The following is a 24,561-nucleotide window of genomic DNA, read 5'->3' on the forward strand; positions in this document are numbered from 1 at the left end:
TGATCAAGTTTAAATCGGATAGGCTTATAAGGCTATACGGAAGTATTTTGCGTGTTATTTTTATTACTATTGTATATTAATATGCATGTTGTTTCTAATTAGAATATAATTGCATAAATTGTCATGTTTTGAAAGTTGTCGCCTTAGTTAGGATGAGAATCTTTGGCTGCATATCTATCTTAACTGCTAATCGTTAATGATTGTGCACTCATTTAATCACCTCACATGTTAGGAGATAGGTCCTAAAATCAATCTAAACTGCCTGACAAATATTTTCTCAAATGAACAGGATGAAAGGTACCAAAAGGGTACTAGTCACTCAACTAATGTAACTAAGTCCTCGAATTTATTTAATCTCTGGTTCGTAGGAGTAAAGCGATTCTCCCGTCACCTTACTTGGGTTTCTAATCGATCTACCCCAAATTGATTATATGACATTTTGAAATTCGACCCTTTTTGAGATATATGAAATGATTATTTCATCGATGCATTGCTAGTTAAATCTTGCTCTGAATTGATCACTCACGAGAAGACTAACCAATAGGGAGAGGCTGTTAAGAAATTAAGTACGCACGACCTGAGAACTCGACCATGGATTGACAATTCGACCACAAGGATTGACAATGGATAATTTTGAACCATTATAGACCGATCAAGGAACGGTTATAGAATGATTCGTCAATAGTATACAATCGGATCGTTGGTGATTCCGCCTAGCCATTGTATAGATTGCAAACGACCCTAAACCAATTCCTAATGATCGTGTACTTCGGAACTAGCGATTGATCCCTCACAATTACATGACAATCGAGATCATCCATGACTCAAGAAAGCTTAAACGTGGTTTGATCAAATCAACCATGAGTCGAATACGCGTAACTCCTAAAAGCCGCCCGTTAGTTTGAGATATACTAAAGTCGTAATTGATCAATTTTGACCATGAATTAAAATCCGAACTTGGGTATCGAACTTCCAAGGATTTCAAGACTAACCGATTGGACGTCGCCTCGATAATCATCCGATTTATCGGTTTACTCGAAATTCTCGGAAAAGGAAATTTCGGGCTAAGAATTGGAGCCCACGAGGAAGTGGGCCGAGCAAAGGCCCAATGGGCCTCACGCCCATTGTGCTTTGGCCCAATTGGGCCCAAGCAAGCCGAGTGAGCCAAATGAGGCCCACTAAGCTTAGTCAATTTTCAAGCCCATTGGCAATTCTAGCCCAATCTTTACCTTTTTGAGCCCGAACTTGATTTATACGAGCCCGTACAAAATTCTAGCTCATATACACGTATAGTATTTTATACTATACTTTGTGAAATTACCAAAATGCCCTTCTAGCATTTATTAAGAAGTGACAAAGGGGGAGCAAAGTCTTGGCATTTATGTGGGGAAATGATGAATCTTGACTTGAATTTGGTTTGATCAAGAAGCCTTGCATGAGAAATATCTCTCATTTCTCTCACTCTCTCTCTCTCCTCCTCCCTCAACCGGCGCCCTCTCTCTCTCTATATCCTCCCTCACGCCACCACCATTTCCAACAACCATCACCGTCTCTTTGGCTGCTGTTTTGATCGCCGATCACTGCCCTTATCGCCCCCAAGCCGCACCGTGCCGCCATGCGCCACTTTGAGCCGTCCTCGCCATCCATCCGAACACCACCATGAGCCAAACCAGCCCTCATCGGAGCTATTGGCTGCTGTCCATCCATCCGTCGTCATCCCATGTTGTTTCCGGACCAAGTCACTTGTAGCCCTCGCTGCCGCCATTGCACTCTTGTCGTCAGAATCATTTCCAGGTGAGTTATCGCCCTAATTCCTTGATTAGTACGTTAAACTTTATTAGGATGAGTTTAGATTAAGTTAATTATGCTTAGTGCTAATTAATTAGGGATTAGTTGATAAGCTATCGCAATAAGTGATAAGCAGTAGTGATAAGTTATCGCGATAGATGATAAGTGGACTCGATAGGTTATTGAGAAAATACGACAAGCTATCGAGGTTTTAGTGATAAGCTATCACCAATTATGCGATAGGCTATCGAGGAAATGATGTTTTGGCATTCTATAACTTTCCCATTCAGGAGAAAGATAGAATTGTCCGCAAACAACAAGTGTGAGAGATTTGGGCAATGTCTATTTAGCTTTATTCCTTTTACTCTACCATCTTCAACTGCCTTTTATAGTAAGGAGAGGACATTAGCCACAAGTATAAAAAGATAAGGTGAGAGAGGGTCACCTTGTCGGATTCCACGTGTCGGGTTGAAATAAGGCAAAGGCTCCCCATTGAACTTCACACTAAAGAAGATAGTAGTGACACATTGTATGATCCACGAGACCCATTTTTAGCATACAAGCTTCCAGAAAGTCCTACTCAATCCTATCATAGGCTTTTTCCATATCTAATTTCAGCACTGCTTGGAATTTTTTCTTCCTTTTCCTAATTCATAGTTGGTTCAATACCTCTTGAACTATCATGATATTATCCTGAATTTGCCTTCCACTAACAAAGGCACTTTGTTCCACTTCAATCAATTGAGGCAGCCATGTTCTTAACCGGTTAGCCTGTACCTTCGAAACGATCTTGTACGTGAAGTTGCAAAGGCCGATGGGTCGGTATTGTTAATTAGAACTTGACGTGAAATCAATTGATATATTTTTGGGTCTGTTTGTTTGATGGAAATTAGTGGAATTGTTTTCATGAAAGATGAGTCATTTTCTTATGTTTGATCGTGTTGGAAAATCACTTGAAAGAAATTCTGGTGTTTAACAAAAAATGAAATTGATTGGAGAATCCATTACAAATTACCTTTAAAACGACAGTTCAGTCGTATTTAGAATCAAATAAGTCTTCTAGTTATTGTTCACGGTGCGAATAAATGAGACGAGTTTACGAAATCAGATTTGAACTTGTCCTGTTGTGACCTGGGGGAAAGTTTTTAGTTTAGTAAATTAGAACGTGAGGTGGAATGAATTGATCAGAATGCTTTATAAAATAATATTTTATTGCAGGAAATTTCCTCAGCCCTTCCCGCGATACTTTGGCTCGTCCATAAATACTTCAGAATTGCATGCATTAGACACTACTCTCTTACATCTCTCTCCTCATTATTCAACTCGATCACTACACTCTAGCTCCCGAAGATGGCAAAGAGAAAATATTCGGATGGATCAGCGGTGTCCACCAGTAGAGGCGATGTTGAGTCATCGCTGGGGGCTGAATACGAGGTGGTCTTGAGTTTTAGAGGGCCCGACACTCGCTGGAATTTTGCCGACTGCCTCTATCACACCATGTATGGAGCTGGCATTCGCGTTTTCAGAGACGACGAAGAGATCAGAAAAGGCGAAGAGATCGGAGGAAAACTGAAGCGTGCAATCAAGAGCTCCTCAATCTGTATTCCCATCTTCTCTAGACACCACGCTGTCAGTGCGTGGTGTCTTCGCGAGCTTGCATACATGGTGTATCGCAAAGCGATGATTCTGCCGGTCTTCTTTGACGTGGAACCCAGAGATGTCAAGCTTAAAACTAAGCTGTACCAGGATGCTCTGCAGATGCACGAGAAGTACGGCTGCGAGGTCGTGCAGCGATGGAAGGAGGCTCTGGAGAAGGTCGCTGGTATGAGCGGATGGGATCTCAAAGATACCGGGTAAGGTTTGGGCTTTTATTTTTTTCTTTGATTAGATATTTAATTGATATAACTATAAATAATGGGAAATATTATCATCCTTGCATTAAAAGTTACACCTACCCATTGTTCTCTTTTTCATCAAATTATCACTCAATTCCCACATATTTTATAACTACTCACTACACATCCACTCCATTAAATCGATTCCTTTAAAAAATAGATGAATTTTCCACCCATTTAAATCAATTCCCTTCAAAACTAGATGAATTCTCTATTACGACATGACAAATCCAATATGAATTCATTATTCAATTTGCATCTTTTAAATTGCATAAAAATACCTTTTCTTAACTTCTAAATCAATGTTATGTAGGTATGATTTAATTAAAACTTTGTTCTAGCTATTACTATTTTACTGCATGCAAAACTAGTAAACCGAGCACACACCATAGATGAGCAATAAAAAATGAATAAACAAATCCTTTGCATATATCTAAAGGAAGAAAATCCAATGGTTTCGATTTTTACAATTTATGGTTGAGGGAGCATCTTTTACAAAGTTTAAGATTTATCCTTGTCTGACCAATCTACATCTTTGATTATAGTATAAAATACACAATTGCAATTCGTTTCAAGTAAATTGACTGGATTTTGGTTGATTGAGGAGGAGGGGTGCAATTCACTTACATTTTGGGAGGGGGATGGTCGCGCCCGCTTCCTCCACCACCCCTCCTCTATGGTTGGTTTATGTTTAATTCATAATATTCCGGAGCTCGATAGTTTAATATTCTATTTGGATGCTTCTTACTAGACCCTTTTATCAAATATGACAGTCATGGCAAACTCATTAAGTTAATCGTTGCTGAAGTTTCGAAGAAGCTGAATAAAAGAGACAAAAAGCTGCCAGATCATTTAGTCGGAATTGAGGATCGTGTTGATGATGTCATGCGCCTAATAGATGAAGGTTCACCCGATGTACGTTATCTGGTAATCCACGGAATGGGGGGCATCGGTAAGATGACTCTTGCCAAAGTCATCTTTAACCAAATTTCTACTCGATTTCATGGGTGCAGCTTTCTTTTGAATGTTCGAGAAGCTTCAAAGGGCGGCAATGATGTTCAATTGCAAAAACAATTATTGTCTGAAATTCTCAACATCAAACAAGTGGAGATTTCCGACTGTGATGCAGGGATTTATCAAATTGACAAGAGATTCCGCAATAAGAAAGTCCTCATCGTTCTTGATGACCTAGATAAGATTGAATAATTCTCAATACTTGCAGAAAAGCGTGATTGGTTTGGTCTAGGGAGCAGAATTATTATTACGACAAGGGACATTGACTTTTTGTCGATTGAAGAGGAGAACCGAGAAAATAATGTCCGGACGCATTTCAAAGAGTTTACAATCTATCAAATGAGAGAATTGTTCTGTCACCATGCTCTTTAGCTTTTTAGTAAGCATGCTTCAAAATGGATTCTCCTCCACATGATTATTATCATATTTCTAGCGATATCATTCGCAAAACTGGTGGACTTCCTTTGGCTCTTGAGGTCATCGGTTCCTCTCTTTGGCACAAAAGTAAACCACTTTGGAAAGCCACGTTGAAGAAATTAGATTTAGTTCCCAATCAAGATGTCTATCACAAATTAATGATTAGCTTTGAAATGCTGGAGGACTCACCAAAAGAAATTTTTCTTGATATTGCGTGTTACTTTATTGGTGAAGAAAAAATCCATCCACATTATATGTGGCAAGCATTGGATTTGTCCCCCAGAATTGAGATCCATGTCCTTTCTTGTATGTCTTTGATAAAGGTTAGTGATAATGACATACTCTGATGCATGATCTACTCAAAGACCTTGGAAGAGAAATTGTTTGACAAGAAGACAAATTTCTCGAGAAGCGTAGTAGACTATGGTCTCCCAAGGATGTGTCGAACGTAGTGCAGCATAGAAAGGTACATTTTATTCACAGCTACGATCTTTCCGATCATGGAAACATCAGCTCAAAGCTTAAAGTATATTCCTAGGTGTGTTCTTTTGTCTGTGTTGTGCATCGCAGAAAACTAGATTTGTCAATTTTGAGTGAAATGAAAGTAATATCATAACTCATATTTGTTGGTTTTTGGTCCGATACTACTCGTTGGTTTTGGTCCGATAACAATGTTGGATTGCGGAAGCATGATTTTGATATCACTATTTAGTTTGTGGTTTAATGTGCTAGTGTGTTTGTGTCGGGATATATTCGGAAGAGGATGACAAGAGAACAAGGTAAGAGAACTCCAAGGATATAGCCAATGGGATAAGAAAAAATATAGTTTCATTATTTCAACAAAGTAGTTATACCCCATAGAGCAATTCCATCGACTTTGACAGGAAAAATCTTTGCCGAGTTGTGCTGAGATATATTTTTTTTCATTTAAGATTTTTCTAGACACAAGCATAACGTGGACTTATGTCCAAGATATTTTGTTGCCTTTGTAGAGAAGGAGAGGTCTAGATGCTTCTTGAAAATGGATCACTTATTTTAACAATATCTAGCAAAAGATTTTAATTGCTTACATTTACAACCCCAAAGTAGAAGCAAACATAATGTTTTACTTATAGAATAGGTCTATGCAATATTTAATCACGGAATGTGCTCTTTTTCTTCATTGTAGAAAGTTCACTTATGCCTTTTCATGTTGTCAAGGAGCAGAGATCATTACAGCACTCAAACTAACTAGACTTCCAAAAGAGCACGACTTTACAAGTGAAGAGTTTTCATGGCTGCCTAACTTAAGGTTGTTGGAATTAGAGGGGAGAACTTGACAGGAGACTTTAAGAATCTTCTCTCAAGTTTAAAATGGCTCTCTTGGCATCGTTGCCCTTCAGACTTGCAAGTGGTCATTCTATGCTTAGGGTGTGGCATCCCGAATTTTCATGGCCAAAGATTAAAGGACCCTAATGGATTAGGGCACTCGTCGACGGAATTAGGAAAATGAAATTGGAAGTTAGCATCGCCATTATCGTTTTTGGAATCACAGGTTTGGAATCTTGTAATCGTTATCATTGAGCTGACTAAATCGACGTCGCGTTGTCCGCAAAATGTAACAGCCCGAATTTCGACGTAAATTCCGGGATCAATAAAATTGACACTATTTCGCATTTCATTTTAGTAAGTCTCGCCCAGAGCTGATCACTCTCGGGATACTAACCAATGGGGTATGGATAACTGGGAAAACGGTACGTGGACCAGGGATCCGATCATGAATCGGACACCGATCACGAGAAATGATGAGTGAATATTTTGTGCCGGCGTAGGCCGATCTTAGGAAAAGTGATGGATTTGGTTTGGCTAAGGCCAACAATGTGCAATCGGATCGCAGGTAATTCTGCACGACCGAAAGTGCACGTGGCCAACCAGTCCTGAACTGGAACCGAACGATCGTAACCTCTGGGACTAGTGATAATTTCTCATTCTATCGATGATTGGGACCGTCATAACTCGGACAACCCTAGGTCGATCCGCGTAACCCCTAAACAACCGCCCATTAGTGAGAGACTCTAAAATTGAAAATTTAGCAAATTTTGGTGACGAAATTGGACCCGGACTTCGGTGTCGATTTTCGAGGGCTTGTACAACTATTTTTACGGATATGACATCATATTACGCTGGCCACACACGTTTGGGGATAGTACGGTCGAAAAATGGAATTTCGACCCGGAAGTCAAAAATTACGATTTTGCCCCTCTGGACACCGATGTCGATTTTGAGGCAGTATGAGAGTATTTTTCGCGGCCGATGTCATTTTAGGGTGGCCACGCACATTTAGAGTGGTTACGGACAAAAATTGGAATTTTGGCTCGGAAATGAAAAATAATATTATTTTATTCCCCAAGACTTTGCAGTCGATTTTCAAGGGCTTAAGAGGCTATTTTCGCGATTCCAACGCCATATTATGTTGGCCACGCTCATTTGGGGTTGGTATAGACAAAAATTGGGATTTCGCCCCAGGACCGGAAAAATGACCATTTTGCCCCTGGCCTATTTTTTGTCCGAATTTTTGGAAAATATTTGGGATAATTAAAGTTAATTATCAGCTGAATTATTGGCCCTATTTACCACTTTGCCCCTCAATTATTTGGATAAGATCAACCGAGACGGTTGGATTAAGGGCATTTTGGTCAAATCTCCCGGATTGGCGACACGTGGCGCCCTTGGCCCACCATATTTGACCAGATTAACTCTCTCTCTCTCCTCCTCCCCTCATTCGGCCAACTTCCCCCACCAATCAGCCCTCCTCCTCCGTTCTCTCTCTCCCTCGGTCGTTCGCGCCGGAGCTCGCTGGACCGCCGCCGTGCCGCCGCCGTTCAACGGAGCTGCTGGTCGCCGGCGCCGTCCACGTGTCCCCGACCCCACCAGCACCCCCATCCCGTCCGTTTTCTCTCTCTCTCTCTCTCTCTCTCTCTCTCTCTCTCTCTCTCTCTCTCTCTCTCTCTCTCTCTCTCTCTCTCTCTCTCTCTTCCTTGTTTTCTCTCTCTCGGCCAAAGGAACACCGGAGCTTCGCCGAACAGCCGTCCCGTCGCCGTCCAGCCGAGCTACTGCCGTCGTGACCCTCCAGCCACCGTACGTCGCTCCGTACGTCCCGTCCGTACGCGTCCGTACGGCCGTCCATACGCCATCCGTACGTCGCCGCCGGTTCTACCATTCACCGGTGATCGGCCGCCGTTCCTCATTGTCGTAGAGTTGAAATAAGTGCGTGTACCTCCTAAACCCAGATTAGGACTGATAGTGCATTTTCTGGACTAGTTTGGATATTATTAGTGAATGCTGAGAGAAATTAAGGAACCGGATGATGGGATTTGTGACTGGAATAATATCGATGATTTAATGTGTTAGTACGAGCTAGTTGAGAATTAGGTGACTAGACTGCCGGGTATGCCCGGGTTGGCTGAATTATGATTATTGTGCCCAATTTTGGGAAATTGAATAATGCCATGTCGTGTGCTCGGATGGCCGACTCATGTGGAGTGTGACTGGCCAATTGACGGCTTGATCAAATTATTGAACTGTACATTGTGCATTGGGCCGCACGGTATCAATTGGCCAAGTGAGCACATTGTTGTGGTATAAATTTGACTGGTTGTCTATAGTATGTTTGATGCTCATGGTGCATTGTGCTGCATTTCATGGCCACGCATTGGGTATGCCAAAAATGAAACGTGTGATGATATTGTGCGAGAATGCGTGTCTGTCATGAGCATGTGATCACCTAAAATACCCTGAGGCGTATTACGCGGGGTTCAGATAAAATTGGCAGTGTGCCGTGTGATCGCATATTGGCCTTCGGGTTGTGCTGTCCTCATGCACTTTGTAGCAGGACAATGCTCGGTATATCCAGAAGATGACCATCATCATGCACTTTGTAGCAGGCTCTGGTTCGTAAGGAGATCGGTGTTGCGCCTCATGCACTTTGTAGCAGGCTAGAGACACTAGGCCTGGGGCGTTTTTATGCTGGCCACGGAGTGTTGTGAGCCTTCGGGCCGTGGTTCTTGGATCGGTTATTAATTAAAAATGGGTTGTATGCCAGTGTGCAGTGTGAGCCAATATGAACATGGCATGATGATGACATTTACATGCATAAGAGTGCATGGGCTAATGTGCGAGTGTGCGAAACTCGGTGTTTGGCATGTGAATCAAACATTAATGGGCGTGAATATGCGTATGGTGTACGTGTGATCGGTGTGTTCGCGTATGTGCCGTGAGTATTTTTATGAACTGCCTAACCTACAGGGTCAATTGTATGATCGATCTGGGCCCGAGGGCCTAGGTCATTGTTTGTATATTGTATTGTTTTGCTGGTCAGGAGAATGCATGTTAGCCTAGCCTAGGTCTAGGGGTTATACTCGCTGAGATTCGTCTCACAGTTGTAATAATCAAACTTTTCAAACCTCCAGCCCTGAGCATGCCGAAGCTGCCACCTCTTTTTGGGATCCATACTCAGATCCATTCGACTACAAGAGTATACCCAGCTGGGAATGGGGAATCGTATGTAAGATATCATTCCGTAGTATATGTGAATGTGGGTGAGTACTTTTACCAAGCGCAAGAGTATGTGGCCTGGTGCCTGAAAGACGCTGACGGAAACATCGGACGACCGCTCAGAACCTTTGACGTCCCAGTAGACATAGGCGGGGTGATGGTACCCCAGATGGCTGATGGCGAGGTTGTGGATCCCCCACCCGCAGACGAGCCTGTGGCCATGGACCAGGAGCCAGGGGTATGGTACGAGGATCCCGAGCCAATGGCTGAAGAGGTTGAACAGGAGCCGGAGCCTATGGATCAAGACCCGGGCGAGAATGGAGAGATTGCTGAGCTGGGATCTGATGAGGAGGTAGTGTCCGAGGAGGAGGTAGATCTATATTTGGATCCGGAGCTTGAGATAGACTCAGAGGATGAGTGGGCTGCAGCGCAGGAGATAGAGTCCGAGGAGTCTGAGCCCCCTAAGAGTTCTTCAGGGGAGTCGTCAGGTGATTCTTTGAAGTCCTCGTACCCTGATTGGGAGCACTAAAGCAGGCCAGAGTTGGTAGGGAGGACTGTCCCTTTTTTACTGTAGTTCTCCTTATAGGTTTAGTCAGACTCACCCTAGCCACCTACCTTTTTGACCTAGTGGTTGTTAACTGGTTGTGCTGTTTGTTTTTGTTGTATAAATGGATATTGTAAAAAGGGTTTTCTATATTAATATAATGTGCACATATTTTCAACTGTGTTTTATGTTGCAGTGCTATCCGTTGTCTCTTATATCTATTGTCAGGGTTGTTTATTTAATTGCTTCCGCTTGTGCTTGTTCTCTGTTGGGTGTTGGGTCGGCGACGCTTCCTGGGACGTCGCACCATAATCGATCAAGGTAGGGATGTTAGCGCTTCGTAGGATACGGGGCGTGACACAAAACCCGACTCCGTGTCAAACCGATCGCCGTTATTTTTCCCCTTACTCATCGCGCCCCTCTCTTTTTCTTTCCTTCTTTTCTTTCTTTTCTTTCCCCTTTTCTTTCTCGCCGAGAACCCACGCCAGCAGCTGCCCCTTCCTCTTCCTTTCCTTGTCTTCTCTTCCTTGTCTTCTTTCTCCCCCTGCACTTGACAGGAGAGAGGTGCCACTTGGCACCCTGGCATGTCCATGCACGCAAGGAAGCTGAACAGACTTCAGAAAATCTTTTTTCCCTCATCTCACTCATTTCCAGCTCACTCTCTCGCCTCAGCTCACTCTCCCTCTCATTTCTCACCTGCTCTCTCCCTCTCGCCCAGCACTCTCTTGTCTCCCTCTCTCTGTCCGCCCGGGAGTCCATCGGATGGCCGACCAGCAGCCCAGCCGTCCCGTCTCCGCGTCGAACCAGCAACAGCAACCATCACCAGATCAGTCCCTGAACCAGCGCCTCTCTTGCTCTTCCCCGGACCCAGTAGCTTCGCCTCAGCCATCTTAGCCATTTCCCCTCACCGGCAAGTATTCTCTATCACCTTATACTAGCCTCGGTAATGGTTGCATGACGGTTGGGTCTCGGGTAAGCTTTTGAACTGATCTGGGTTGGTGTTAGGCGAGTCCAAGTGGTTGCAGCGGCTGTCCTTGAAGGGTTGATCCATTAGAACGAACCTTGGTGGGTCTAGGGTGCTAGACTAGTATGGAACAGGCCATGCATGTTGATTTGAGTTCTTAGAATGGTGAATTCGTGGCTGGAAGGTAGTGGATCTTCAATGGGAAATCATTTCTTGATGTTTGTTTCGGGTTCCAGAAACCGACTTCTCTGGACATCCACTGTTTTCTATTTTTACAGCTTCGGTTGTGGACCGAATTTGGCTAAACGTTCTTCTTCAAAGTTGTTCAGAAGATCTTGATTTACAACATACTTAAATTTCAGAGTTTTCTGAGTACAAATGGATATTACGAAGGGCCAATCTTTTACCGGATCAGAACTGTGTTTAAGGTGGAGACCATGACCTCTGGACCTTCTCGATTTTTTATAAAAATATTCACTTCGAATTCGGTCATACTTCCTTCACAAAATTTGTTCATAGTCCCCTTTTGTACAACATATAAAAATTTCAAGGTATTTAGACGTCATTTGATATATGAAAAGAGCATTCTTTGTAACTCGGTGTCACTGTTCCGACGGTCCAGTTCTGGTCTGTTTTCGTGCCCTCAAAAGTGCCCTTTCCAGGAGGATTTTGGGATTGTGTTCTTCATGAAAAATATATGCTAAGGTCTTGTTAATATAATACTAGAATTTCGGAATTTTTGGAACTCATTTTCCATGTCTTTGAGATTGATTTCCCAGGGTCTACAAAACTGTCCAGTATTGCCAAAATTCCAGGTTTCATTGATTCTTATTTGAGACATCGGAATTTCGATTGGGTGTCTTCGGAAGATGTAACGTACATGCTGTGAACTTTCTGATGAGATGTTTCCTTTGCATTAGATATTGTAAATTACATTTCTAAATTTCTGTAATGTATGTGCCGAAGGGTGTGGAATTGTAAGTGTGGTTGTTCCGTCGGTCCCCATGACGATGATGCCCCGGAGTTGGGATGCCTGAGGGGGTAACTGGGTTCCCTCGGATGCCTGGGGGTGTAACGCGGTTCCCTAGATGTCCTCGCGACGCTGTGGTAAGTGCGAGATGCCTGAGGGGGTAACGAGGTTCCCTCGGTTGCCTGGGGGTGTAACACAGTTCCCCAGATGTCCTCGTGATGCCGTGATAGGTGCGAGATGCCCGGGGGGGTAACTGGGATCCCCGGAGGATGTTGTAGCCTGAGTTACTAAATCAAATGCGAATAAAAACTCTTGTGATTACATAACGTATGCAATGAGAATTTGTGTGAATGGCTGTTAGTCGATTGGTAATCTTTTGTCTGGTGATTTATGCCCAAATAAAAAGGGAGTCTTATATATTATAGCTGGTTGTGAATTGATTTATCTGTCTATCTATTTGACTCGATTGAAATGCCTATCATTATCCATTTAGTATGACGTGAAAGAGTTTACTTGGCTGAGTTTTCGCTCACTGTTTGTTGTTGACACCTTTTTCAGATTAGTAGTTATGCCGATCCTCCCTGCCTAGGCCTCGATAAGCTACGGGGTGGCTGTTGATTTTGAGAGCCATCTATTTGAATTCGTGAACCCGGATTCCCCTGAACTTGTTTTCATAAAATGCATTCCATTCTGACCATAGACATTGGGTCCCCATAGGGACTCGTTTTGTTGGGCTTCGTCGGGGTCTATGTCCTCGACGGTGGGCGACTGGTGGGGCCCCTTCCTTACTATGGACCAGATGGGGATGATGGTGATGCGAGCAGCGGAGTCCTTTGAATACCGTATCGAGGAGGAGGAGTAGGGAGCAGGTTTTTGGAGAAGGCAAGACTTTTTGTTTTTGGGATGGAGTCGTGAAAGCATGGGTGATAGTTGTTAGTTTTTGGTTAAGTTTGGTGGGTCAAGGTAGATTAACAGGGTTGGAATAGATATGTTGTTTCCCGCATTTCTTGAACTCACCTTGTATCACCCGCAGTATTATACGATGTAGTTGATATTTTCTGAATCCACGTGTTCTAACCATATTACAATTCTATGCTGCTATGTCGCATTCATGTTATAAATGCTGACCTTTAGAAAGAAGCATCTTCCGCTTGCGAATAATTTAATGACTAATGAGGATTAGAGGACTAATCTTGAAAAGGGGCATGCCGGGGATGTTACATAGGGAACTTAGTCGTGCTCAAGCTTTCATACGGCAAAATTCCCAAGAACTGGAATGGATGAGGCCCATACTTGGTATGGTTTCTCAAGCTTTCAGACGGCAAAATTCCCAAGAACTGGAATGGATGAGGCCCATACTTGGTATGGTTTCGTATCCCATGTATATGTTTGTTGCCATTTCCCTTACCTTACTTTTATAATTCTAATTTGTTTCACAGGCAAATCATGACTTAAAAGTTCTACATCTCATGAGATGCCATCTCTTGACGACTCCCAACTTCTCAACATGCTTGAATTTGAGGATATTGGTTTTTGCTAAACATTGTCCAAAGTTGACACAAATCGGTAGCTCTATCCGAAAGCTAGAGCGCCTCAAGTGCTTGGAAATAATTACAGCCAGAGTTCAGCCGTCAACGTTGTCTGGAAGCCCCCATTTTGACCTGTGCGCAATACCTTCTACAATATGCCATCTAAAGAACCTGTCAAGTCTAAAGCTAGAGGGGCAGTGTATACGAGAGCTTCATTCATCTATTGGAGAGATGGCGAGCTTGAAGTGCTTGTCTTTAATGAATTGTTGTCGGCTTAGAAAGGTTCCAAACTCCATTGGGAAATTGAGCTCATTGCTCGAATGGGATATGTTCAACACAAGAATCAAAGAGTTACCCGATTCTATTGCAGATCTCAAAAGGTTGGAGAAAATGAACTTGGGACACGCTCGGATGAGGGAGCTACCAAATTCCATTGGAGGACTAGAATCATTGCTCGACTTAGACTTGCAGTGTACTGATATTATAGCACTGCCTGCATCCACTGGATATCTTAAAAGACTGCGGCGCTTAATTTTGATTGAAAGTAAGATAAGAGAGTTACTTGATTCTATTGTAGATATCAAAAGGTTGGAGAGGATGGACCTGGGAAACACTAAGATAAGGGTGCTACCAAACTCCATTGGAGGACTAGAATCATTGCTCCACTTAGATTTGTTGCATACAAAAATTATAGAATTGTCTGCTTCTATTAGATATCTTAAAAGGCTAAAAAGCTTAGGGATGTATGGGAGTAAGATAAGAGAGCTACCAAAGGACATAGGGATGTTCAAGAATCTTATAGATGTGGCATACCGTGGTTCTAGAAATATAGATATCACATGGCCTCCTCAACTTTTTCAACTTGAAATATTTTGTGACGATCCTCGACCTCTCCCATGGCTTCCTTTAGGTCTTTGTTATTTGGACTTAAACGGTGTCAAGTCACCAATAGAGCAGCCCCTCCTCTTGGAATTGAGATGTTTGCCACATTTAAGACTCTCTAGATGGGGATTGAGAGACATCGAGTTTAAACTGTTAGAGAACCTCTATCATTTAAAAGTGGAACACTGTAAATCGCTAATGAGGCTATCGGGTCTATCAAGTTTAAGGAAGCTCATAGATTTGAAAATCTTTTCGTGTTCACAGCTAATCGAGATTCGAGATTTGGGAGAAATGAAATCGCTAGAGCAATTAACTATTGGTGAATGCAGATCCATAGAAAGGATAACTGACCTATCAAAAATACATCAATTGCAGTATTTGGGCATAGATCAATGTGAATAATTGCAAGGTTTGCCTGATTTATCAAAACTACACAAGTTGCGGAAATTGGAACTCTCTCACTGTAAAGCGCTGCAAGGTGTGCCTGCTGTTCCAAACACATGCCGTCGAGATGTTCATGCATGCCCACTGTTAGGCGCGTACGGTGACTTTGTCGAAGATTGCTATTGGTGTTTGAAATCCATCCCGGGCCTATTTTCAAGGAGGCCAGGTATATATTTCTGACACGTGGCACTCTTTCCCATTTCGTTCGTACTTTGCCTTAATTTCCTTCATTTTTTTTTCTTTTCCCTTCCCGCTTCAGTATATCGCTTCACAGGATGGGGCTTTGCTTTCTCTACTTGTGCATCCACATTGCTCCCCCTCCATGGGATTATGGAATCATGATAGATGACATTAATACAGATAAGAGTTTACAATTCAAACAGCTATATATAATGTATTGGCATTGTGTATGCATTCGCCCCTCATATTTTTCGTGGGCACTACGGTTTTTTATTGGGATTTTACTGGCCAATCTCGTATCTAATTGCACATTCTTTTTACATTCTTGATGATGGAACCTCAGCATTAACGAAATGCTTATCCTTCGGTTGCAGAATAGCCTTTCGAACAGTTTATCGTGCGCGGATAAGAACCATACGATAGTTCTTAAGCTCCCTGAAAGCGACCCTCTATTTGACAGAAAGAAGGTCACAGGTTTATTTATTTATTTATGTGCTCTAGATGAATATCCACGTGTTCAGTAGTACATTTGTCTGTTAAAAGAGCACATGTTGGGGGAGTAACGAATACAGGCGAGTGAAGGACAATGAGAGCACTAGAGAACCGTGTAATTTGTATTGCTAACAAGTAGATGATGAACTGGTGTTCTACACCTGTATATCCGTTGCAGTTGCTTTCGACGAGAGAAAATGGAAATTACGTCAATATCTTTGGATTTATATTCCAAAATGTCATCGAAAGTATTTTCTTGGTTTTGCACCTCCTATTAAGTTTTCCATCTATGTCAACTGAGTATCTTTAATCCATTCCTTTTCTGATAGAAATTACTGCAAAGCAAGGGATATGATGTGGAAGTGCATATACAGCTCAAGAGTGCTTCGTATCCCAAATGGGCGCGCACTACTGCTGAATCAATTCTGCAAATATCAAGAATTATGCACCTGGATGAGGTAAAGTGCTATTATGTACGTCTCCTTCTGTGTGGCCCTTTGGCTAAATATCACCTTTAGTAAGGGGATTAAAGCAGATAGATAAGGGGTAACAAATATGTCTCTGTAGGTACTACTGTGAGTGAGTGTTACTCATTTGAGTTGATGGAACTGTCTAACATGCAGGCTGAACTCTATTTTCGCAAGGATGATAGCTGTTCACCCATGGGATAAACCCAGAAAAATGAACTGGAAGCTCTAAATTCAATGCTTTCTCATGTCAATAGCTCATTACTGGAGAATACTTCCTCTCAAAAGGATGTCCTACAAGATTTGGGGGAAGCAATTATTCAGCTGATCTTTAACTTTGGGGATAAGAACATTACGGAAACCACGGTCATCAACTCCCAGAATTGCGACAAGGAAAACTTTCTATTACAGTGGGGTGAAAAAAGTGGTGTAAAAAAACAGGTTGCAGATAGCTTGTAAGTATACAACTGAAAATATCAAATCACTGCTTCCCTTTTATAGATCAGGGAATCATAGTTTCTGAAGGCTGCTTTAGTTTGTTTTTCTATCAAGAGAAGATAATTTGTTAAGAGGGAATTGCAGTTGAGATACCTCCAATTAAGTACAATATTATATCTAAATAAAAGATGTAGTAGCAGTACTACTACTGATGTACCCAGATATATAGTCAACACCAAACAAATCAATTGCTTTTATGGAGTTTATGAAAAAATGATGGGTATAGGCAGACATATTTACGTGCTATAGCTATAGCACCTTCTTATTGCATTACAACACTTTATTTTAGCTTTTCTAGATTTGGTCAATAGTGAGAGACATAAGGCTCTATACTCATTCCTCTATGCTAATCCATTCAATAGATATTGAGGGGTTTGGAAGAGGGGGCATTGCTGTCACAGATCTAAAAGTTTAGATATTCCTGTCTCTGCTATTATTAGTGAGGATGCTATGAAGAAGTCTGACATGGTATATTTCAGCATCTCAAGACATTTCTTTACTTTTATAACTTTATTAGGTTTCGCTTGTGTGGGTTCAGATGAACTTGCTTTGAGAAGGATCAGATATGCCTTGGGAATTTTCATTAACGGAGATTATAACCAGCGACATACATTTATGAGATATTATTAGTTTTTGTGAGATGGTTGCTCTTACTTGTACAAATAATATTTTAACCTGAGCCCAGTTGTAAAATCTTGGAGACTTTAGAAGTGTCTGTACTTTTGGTGTTGAATGGTTGATTCCTGTGGCTTTTGCTATGCCGTAACATTTCACTTCTTTCTTAAAGTGTTATTTCAACATTAAAACACATTGTGTAAACCGGAAGTGTGGACCAAACGGAAGAGAGGGGTCAATGATGCTTGGGCCGTTAAACAAGTCCAATTTAGATACAGGCTAAACTCAAGACTTCTGCGGAAACCATTCTTCCGTGCATCACCTCGGGTGGTGTTTACCTGAACTTAGGACTTAGAGCCTTTTTTTTTTTAGGAATGAGTGCATTCAAAGTCCTAAAACTTGTCACGAAAGTGCAATTGAGTCCTAAAATTTTCAAAAAGTGCAAACAAGTCCTAAAACTTATCACGAAAGTGTACTTGAGTCCTAAAACTTTAAAAAAGTACAAATAAGTCCTAAAACTTTTCACGAAAGTACAAACAAGTCCTAAAACTTGTCAAATTAGTTCAATCAAGTCCTTATATTGATTATACTTTTTGAAAGTTTTAGGACTTGTTTGCACTTTTGTAACAAGTTTTAAGACTTATTTGCACTCTCGTGATAAGTTTTAGGACTTATTTGCACTTTTTGAAAGTTTTAGGACTCAAGTGCACTTTCGTGACAAGTTTTAGGACTTGTTTGCACTTTTTGAAAATTTTAGGACTCAATTATACTTTTGTGACAAGTTTTAGGATTTCTAGTGCACATATCCCTTTTTTTATAGCTAGTTCTTTCTTTCTGGATATCATATTTTCTTCAGTTTAATAAAGTACTCCTCTTTCATATCTTGTTCCGTTATATTTTTTTCTTGGTTATAGCTCGTGTGCTTGGCCTGGGCAAACCATGAATGCAAAGGAAAAAAACATGCGCTAATAATTGAGCTGTAAATCCTCACCAGGCTGCTAGGAAGCTGAACAATTATAATTGATGCATCACTGAAACTTATTTATCTGAGTTTTAGGGCACTAGTCTGATTTGGAGTGCAAAGTTCTTGGTGTTGATGACCAATCAAGTTTTGAAATATGTAGATAATGATAACCGCAAAAATCAAGTCTTTTGATCTTTTCCCAGTTTATAAGTTTGGCTACACAGCAGGCACTATCCAATTCTAGCAATGTAAATTGCAGAGTCCTAAGTTCTTATGCATGCCTTTACATTCAAGCATCATGACAGAGATCCAGAGGATGCCTCTTAGTTTATCCTAATCTGCGAAATGATGGGTTTAATCTGTAATATACCCCCTGATGCAGTTTCCTGCATTGGAAAACGTTGATGGCATTTCAACAGAAACAATGCTGTTACTGTGGAGTATGAAGGAGAGATACAATTCTTCTTCAACATTCAAGAATTACTTTGACACATTGCCGCAAGAATTTAATACAGGTATTTCTGGTTTCATATACTTTTTAAGAATGACTCTGGTACATTATATTAAGGCTTACCTTGAATAAGAATTCTCATGGAGTCTTTCTTCGTCAGAATTATAATGGTTTTAATAAATTTCCTTCGTATGGAGTCACTGTGGGTTGAATTATCTATATTGAGATCAATCACGGTAAGGGCTTGAATTGTTGTTTCAATCGTAGGATATGAAGTACGGGAAGTACACTGAGTTATACACTGAGTTTCTGGTTGATTAGTGCGTAAAAAGTAGGCAGCACCTCAGTGAACTTGCCTAGGGCAAATGGTCAAAAAGCAAGTTTGGACTTTGCTTTGGCTACATGTCTCAGAAAATTCTGCCTTCACCAAAATGCAGTAGCAACAGATACCCACTCGTTTACATGACATTCCCTATTCTATGTCAGCTACAGGCAGTGTTATTAGTTTGAGATTCGAATCGTGAATCGTAAACCTTAATTTCCGAATAATGAACCGAATCAAATCGTGAATTGTAAGATTCGGTAAAGTTCTAAAAAATTCCGAGGATAAGCATTTCTACCAAAATAAGTTATTAGTTGTAGTAAACACATAAAGATGCATGGTACAGCTGAGAAAATTATACCCAAAACTGACACTGCTCTATTCTTAATATCCGATCTAACTTCTTACTTCTGAATATTATAGAAGTGCAAAATCAGAAAGGCCCAAAACACTTAAAAAGATATAAAAAAACCTGTCAACAACACTTAAAAACCTCAACATACGCAAAAAATCAAAACTTAAATATAATCTATTGAAGCTAGCTAAAGAGATGAGACTGATCTTAAACTCAAGATGTAACTGTCATCCAAGCTTGCAATTTAAACAAGCTAAGTAGGAGGGTCAGAGGGAAGAGTTTATCAAAGGAGACGCCATGGCCGGCGCCGGAGGTGGCGACGGCTGGCATCATTGCCAGAGGTGGCAGTGGTTGGTGTTGGAGCCGGCGACGGCTGGTCAAGATTTGGTGAGAAGCCATCTAGCAGCTTGTCGAGTTCCTTAGTTATGTTGGCCTGAGAGAACCAAGGTCTTCTGGTGTGCCTGTGCATTTTCTTTTATTTTTTCTTCTGCTAGTTCGATGCTTTTTCTTCTAGTAGCTTTTTTCAATTTTTGGCCCTTTTTTCTCTTTAGAACCCAATACTTTTGAGCCCAATCTCTATTATAAAGACAACAGTGCAAATTGTGGTTGTCCTCCTGAACTTTAGAGAATCGTAAATTCATACATTCTTATCAAATCGTATGGTTCACCAACCATACATGCACTCTTACATTTATGATGCAAGACTCCTTTATAGCTGGATGCTATCTTCTAGTTTTCTTGAATGAGTGAGCTTAATCCACCCAAGAGGATTTGAATGCTGCAGTTGCATAATATGAGTTAATGGAAAAGGCAAATTAGCTTCAGCAACATTTTCAGCATTACACTAAAATTTCCTGTGCCCGTGTATGTCATTTTCACTTAAAGTAGTTACATGTTATTTGAAAATATAGATTACATGTCATGCACTGTTGCAGCCAAAGGGCTGCACTTGGACTTTTTTTTGTCGTTTCATTTTTTTTTTTTCACCATGAACTTCAATTGGATGGATAAGTCCATTTGGGCAAAAGTTGTTCTTGAGAGGTTGTTTTTTCTTTTCCAGCTTTAAAGTCCGGAAGACCATGGATTTTGTTACTGTAGGGGTTCTGTTGCTCTTATTTTGCTTCTGGCTATTTGAATTTTCTCTTGGGAATCAGTTTATGTTATAAATTTCTTTCCTACATTGCATCATTAACACTTCAATCTGACAAGTGATTTTCACTGCAGTCTGACAAATTCCTTTTTCTTGAAGTGTGCTTGATATATTTTGATTGGAAAGGGACCAGCTAAATTGGCATTTCACAACTGCAACCTTGAATTTCCCATGCCCTCCCATAACAAATAAAAGAAATACTTAGGAAATAGTTCGCTTAGAGACATTAATTTATCTAGGGCAAAAGGACACTATAAATGCCATAACTTGTGTACGGCGCTCACTTTGGTGTCATAACTTTTTTTCGGATCACTTTGGTGCCAAGTCGGAGGAAAAACGATCACTTAAGTGTCATAACTTTTTTTTGGATCACTTCAGTGCTAAAATTTTTGACAAACGATCACTTAAGTGTTAAAATTTTTGAAAAACGATCACTTAAGTGCCAATCTCCAGCGAGACTCCGGCGAGTTACGTCAGCTTAAGAAATTAATAAAAAAAATGCCACGTCAGATTTCCGGCGAAAAATTGTGTACGGCACCGGAGTTGGCACTTAAGTGGTCATTTTTCAAAAATTTTAGCACTTGAGTGATTGTTTTTCAAAAATTTTAGCACTAAAGTGATCCAAAAAAAAGTTAAGACACTAAAGTGAGCACCGTACACAAGTTATGACACTTGTAGTGTTCTTTTGCCCTTTATCTAGACAAGTGTATATAGAGACTCGCACAAAATTACTGAACATATACTAGGATTTACTTGCCAAAAGCTGTTCTTATGGTGCGTTCATATGGCAGAGCTGTTAGAGCAACATGTTTAAGAGGCATCACGATGCTGAAAGGATGGATGATATGACACGTTTTGTCTTGAAAACGAGAACCTGTCGGCTCCAATCAACCATTATTTCAGTGGCAAAACTAACTGGAGACCTTGGAATTGTCGTAAAACGTTTAATTCATAGTAGGACTCTGTTACAATTTTCTTTAAGAAGTGAGAAAGGCAACTCTTATTGGCAATGAGGAATACGTCATGAAATTGGAAGTCACTAGGAATGGGGTATAAGTAGGGGTGTCACAACCAAATCTAAAAACCGAACCGAGATACGAATCGAATCGAACCGAAAATTTCATGCATTTCGATTCAGTTTCGATTTCGATTCGAATAATCAAAATTAATTAATTTTTTTTAATTAGGTTTATTTTAATTCGGTTCGGATCAGTTCGAATCGAACCAAACTGAAATAAACATTCAGTTTTAGCCCTCGAAAGCTCTCTCTCGCGCACTCGCATCTCCCTCTCTCCCTCTCCCTCTCCCTCTCCTTCTCGCCGCTCCGCCTCCGAAATTCGCGACTCCCCCCTCCGGGCCCGCCGCTGCCGCCGCTTCCGACGGCCGCAGCTCCTGCCGGGACCACGGGCCCGAGCCGGGCGTTTTCCTCTGCCGGTCCATGCGACCGAGCCCTACCGAGACGAGATCGCGACCGAGCCTCGCCACCGCGACTCCTACTCCGTCGCGGCGCTTTCATTCCTCCGGGGTTACCGAGGCGTCGTCGCCATCGCCGCCACCTTCGAGCTCCGACCCCAAGAGGGGTGTCGCCCTCTACAAGCCCAAGTCGTACAAGGTTCTGGTCGCCGATGCGGCGGAGTCTCTCGCTTTCGCTCTCGAAGATGGCAAGACCCGATTGGAGATTGATTTCCCGTAAGTTTCTTTTTCCCCCTTTTTCTGTTGGTCTATTCGTTGATCGCGAATTGTGATTATGCCATTGATTTTGAAGCAATGGGGTTGATGCAAGTTTGTTGATTTAGCATAGGATTAAGTTGCTGGCCATGTTTACATGCTACCTTTGTGCTTCTCTCAGCGGTTTCAAGCCTCTCATACAGTGTTATTTCTTTTGGTTGATTTGGAAAGAAGTGCCACTTTTGGGTTGATTACAGTTGTATTCATGAAGAACTACAGTATAGATTCATTCTAAAATGTGTTGGACTGAATCAGTGACAGCATGTGATTTGCGTCAAAACATGTCTTTTAAACTATATACGAGATTGACTTGGTCTAGTAGAAAAAGTTTGGGTAATAATTTCTTGCTGCATGGGTATCTTTGTGCGAGTTAATTATGCCAGTGATTTCACCTCGTCATCCTCTTGAAGCAGACAAAAAGAAAGAAATGAAGTTGGAAACCTGAACTTCTTGTGAAATGGCTGAGGTTATGACCAACTATTTTAAGAAGTAATAAGGTTGAGCATCTCTTAGCAAGCTGGCAATAGCTCATCCTTCATGTGATTATTGTTCCTCGACTTCATAGCGCTCTTTGATATATGCTTGTCTTAGTAGTTTGTTGTTTTGTGGTGATATTTTGATATACGTGGTCCACCGTTGACACTGCTTTCATCAGATTTGGAGAATCCCAAGGGAAAAGATAATATGGTCTTATACCATTTCTGAAGTTTTTGCACGTCATACTCTAGAAACAAAATCAGGTTTCACATTGGACTCTGACTTAGTTCTGCTTTTTCTGTCTCATTTGATGCTTATGCAGATCATCGTCAGGAAACTTAAAGAGAAGAGGGAAACCAGAGCTTTCATTGTAAGTATGAGCTCTCTCATGTAGCAACATTTCCACTTTTGAGTGGTTACAAAATGAACCTTTACCTACTTATTGGGAAATTGAACTCCGGTATTACAAATGTTTTGTCAATTCTTCACTATCTGACTGACCAGAGAAATGCCACTAGCCTAGGCATTAGGAGGGCTACAGCAATATGCTGTAGAGATACTTCTGCAATGCAAATTTACTGAACTTCCGGACTCTTGAAAGAGATATTGTTCATTCTCTTCTTTGTCACTATGCAGGATCAAATGCAGAAAGGAGGGAGGGATTCGTTTTACAATTGATGGCTCGGGTATCTTCATCTCAGTCTTGATCAGCAATGTGGCTGGTGCTGGAGATATAGCTACAATAAAAATTAAAGGCACGAAAACTGGATGGCTTCCAATGGGTAGGAATTGGGGTCAGAATTGGCACATTAATGCGGATCTTAAGAATCAGCCCGTCCTTTGAGGTGAGCTCTAGCGACGGGCTTACGGTGACATCTTACAATGTTGCTCCTAAAAATTGGAAATTTGGACAGACATTTGAAGGCAAGCAATTTGAGTCCTGAAAGTTTGATTAACATAATCGAAAACAAGGCATTTTTTTTATTACTCTCTCCCATCCTCATTGGTATTGGAGATGCTTGTGTGCTGGAATAGTGCACATTTTGATGGAAAAAGATTTGAAAATTTGCAAGTGACTTGAGTAGCACAAGGAAGCTCAAGTGTGTACCATTAGTCAAAGAAAGGGCACTTCCATCATATATATGGGGTTAATTCCAAAAAAAAGCATCAACTTTAGGTCGAGGGACAATTCTTGCCCGAATTTTTTTTGTTCCATAAAAAAGCACCAATTTTAAGTCGAGGGACAATTCTGGCCCGAACTTTTTTTGTTCCATAAAAAAACACCAACTTTAGGTCGAGAGACAATTCTGGCATGAACTTTTTTTTGTCTCGTAAAAAAGTATCAACTTTCATTTAAATCCCAAATTTTGCCCCCCATTAACTTTCTGTATGAAGTTACCCATGTTTGAGAAAAAAAGTTATGGTAGTGAGCCTGGCGAATCTCTTCCATGGCATCTGTCGACGGACGGTGGTCTACAGTTTCAGATTACGACAAAACGACGAAGTTTGGCCAGAAAGATTCAATCTAGAGATATTTTTGATTTGCCGGTGAAGTGAAGGAGACGAACAGTTTCACCGTTATTTTTCAAGCTGTGGTTCAGAGAATAAGACAATGAATAATGCTTTAAATCCAGTCAGCAAGTCACGTGGATTTATTGCCAAGGTGGAATAGTTAAGTTGGAAAATCAATAGTTTTAAGTCAATAAGGGCCAGATTTGGGATTTAAGTGAAAGTTTGTGCTTTTCTACGAGACAAAAAAAAGTTCGGGCCAGAATTGTCCCTCGACCTAAAGTTGGTGCTTTTTTAGAGGACAAAAAAAAGTTCAGGCCATAATTGTCCTTCGACTTAAAGTTGATGCTTTTTTATGGAACAAAAAAAAGTT

At 41.2% G+C, this 24,561-nt stretch overlaps 2 protein-coding genes and 1 pseudogene across 2 annotated transcripts in view; all 3 read left to right on the plus strand.

Annotated features, from left to right (window-relative positions):
- The first annotated feature begins 2,334 nt into the window (after positions 1-2,334).
- LOC115679363 (disease resistance protein L6-like) lies at positions 2,335-5,049 on the plus strand. Its single transcript, XM_056310538.1, has 2 exons — positions 2,335-3,641; positions 4,457-5,049. The coding sequence occupies exons 1-2, from the start codon at positions 3,139-3,141 to the stop codon at positions 4,887-4,889; spliced, it is 936 nt and encodes a 311-aa protein (XP_056166513.1). The 5' UTR covers positions 2,335-3,138; the 3' UTR covers positions 4,890-5,049.
- LOC115679324 (disease resistance protein RPV1-like) lies at positions 5,037-15,227 on the plus strand (annotated as a pseudogene).
- Positions 15,228-15,474: 247 nt separating this feature from the next.
- The window catches only part of LOC115679394 (ribulose-1,5 bisphosphate carboxylase/oxygenase large subunit N-methyltransferase, chloroplastic), a 30,302-nt gene continuing 21,215 nt past the window's right edge, over positions 15,475-24,561 (plus strand). Inside the window, exons 1-2 of the mRNA XM_056310495.1 lie at positions 15,475-15,627; positions 15,982-16,110. Coding sequence (XP_056166470.1) covers positions 15,514-15,627; positions 15,982-16,110 — 243 coding nt within the window. The 5' untranslated portion in view covers positions 15,475-15,513. The remainder of the gene's footprint in view (positions 15,628-15,981; positions 16,111-24,561) is intronic.

Source organism: Syzygium oleosum, unplaced genomic scaffold (genome assembly GCF_021117445.2).
Source record: "Syzygium oleosum isolate NSW1041296 unplaced genomic scaffold, Sole_v2.1 Sole_v2.04, whole genome shotgun sequence".
Classification (NCBI taxonomy): Eukaryota; Viridiplantae; Streptophyta; class Magnoliopsida; order Myrtales; family Myrtaceae; genus Syzygium; species Syzygium oleosum.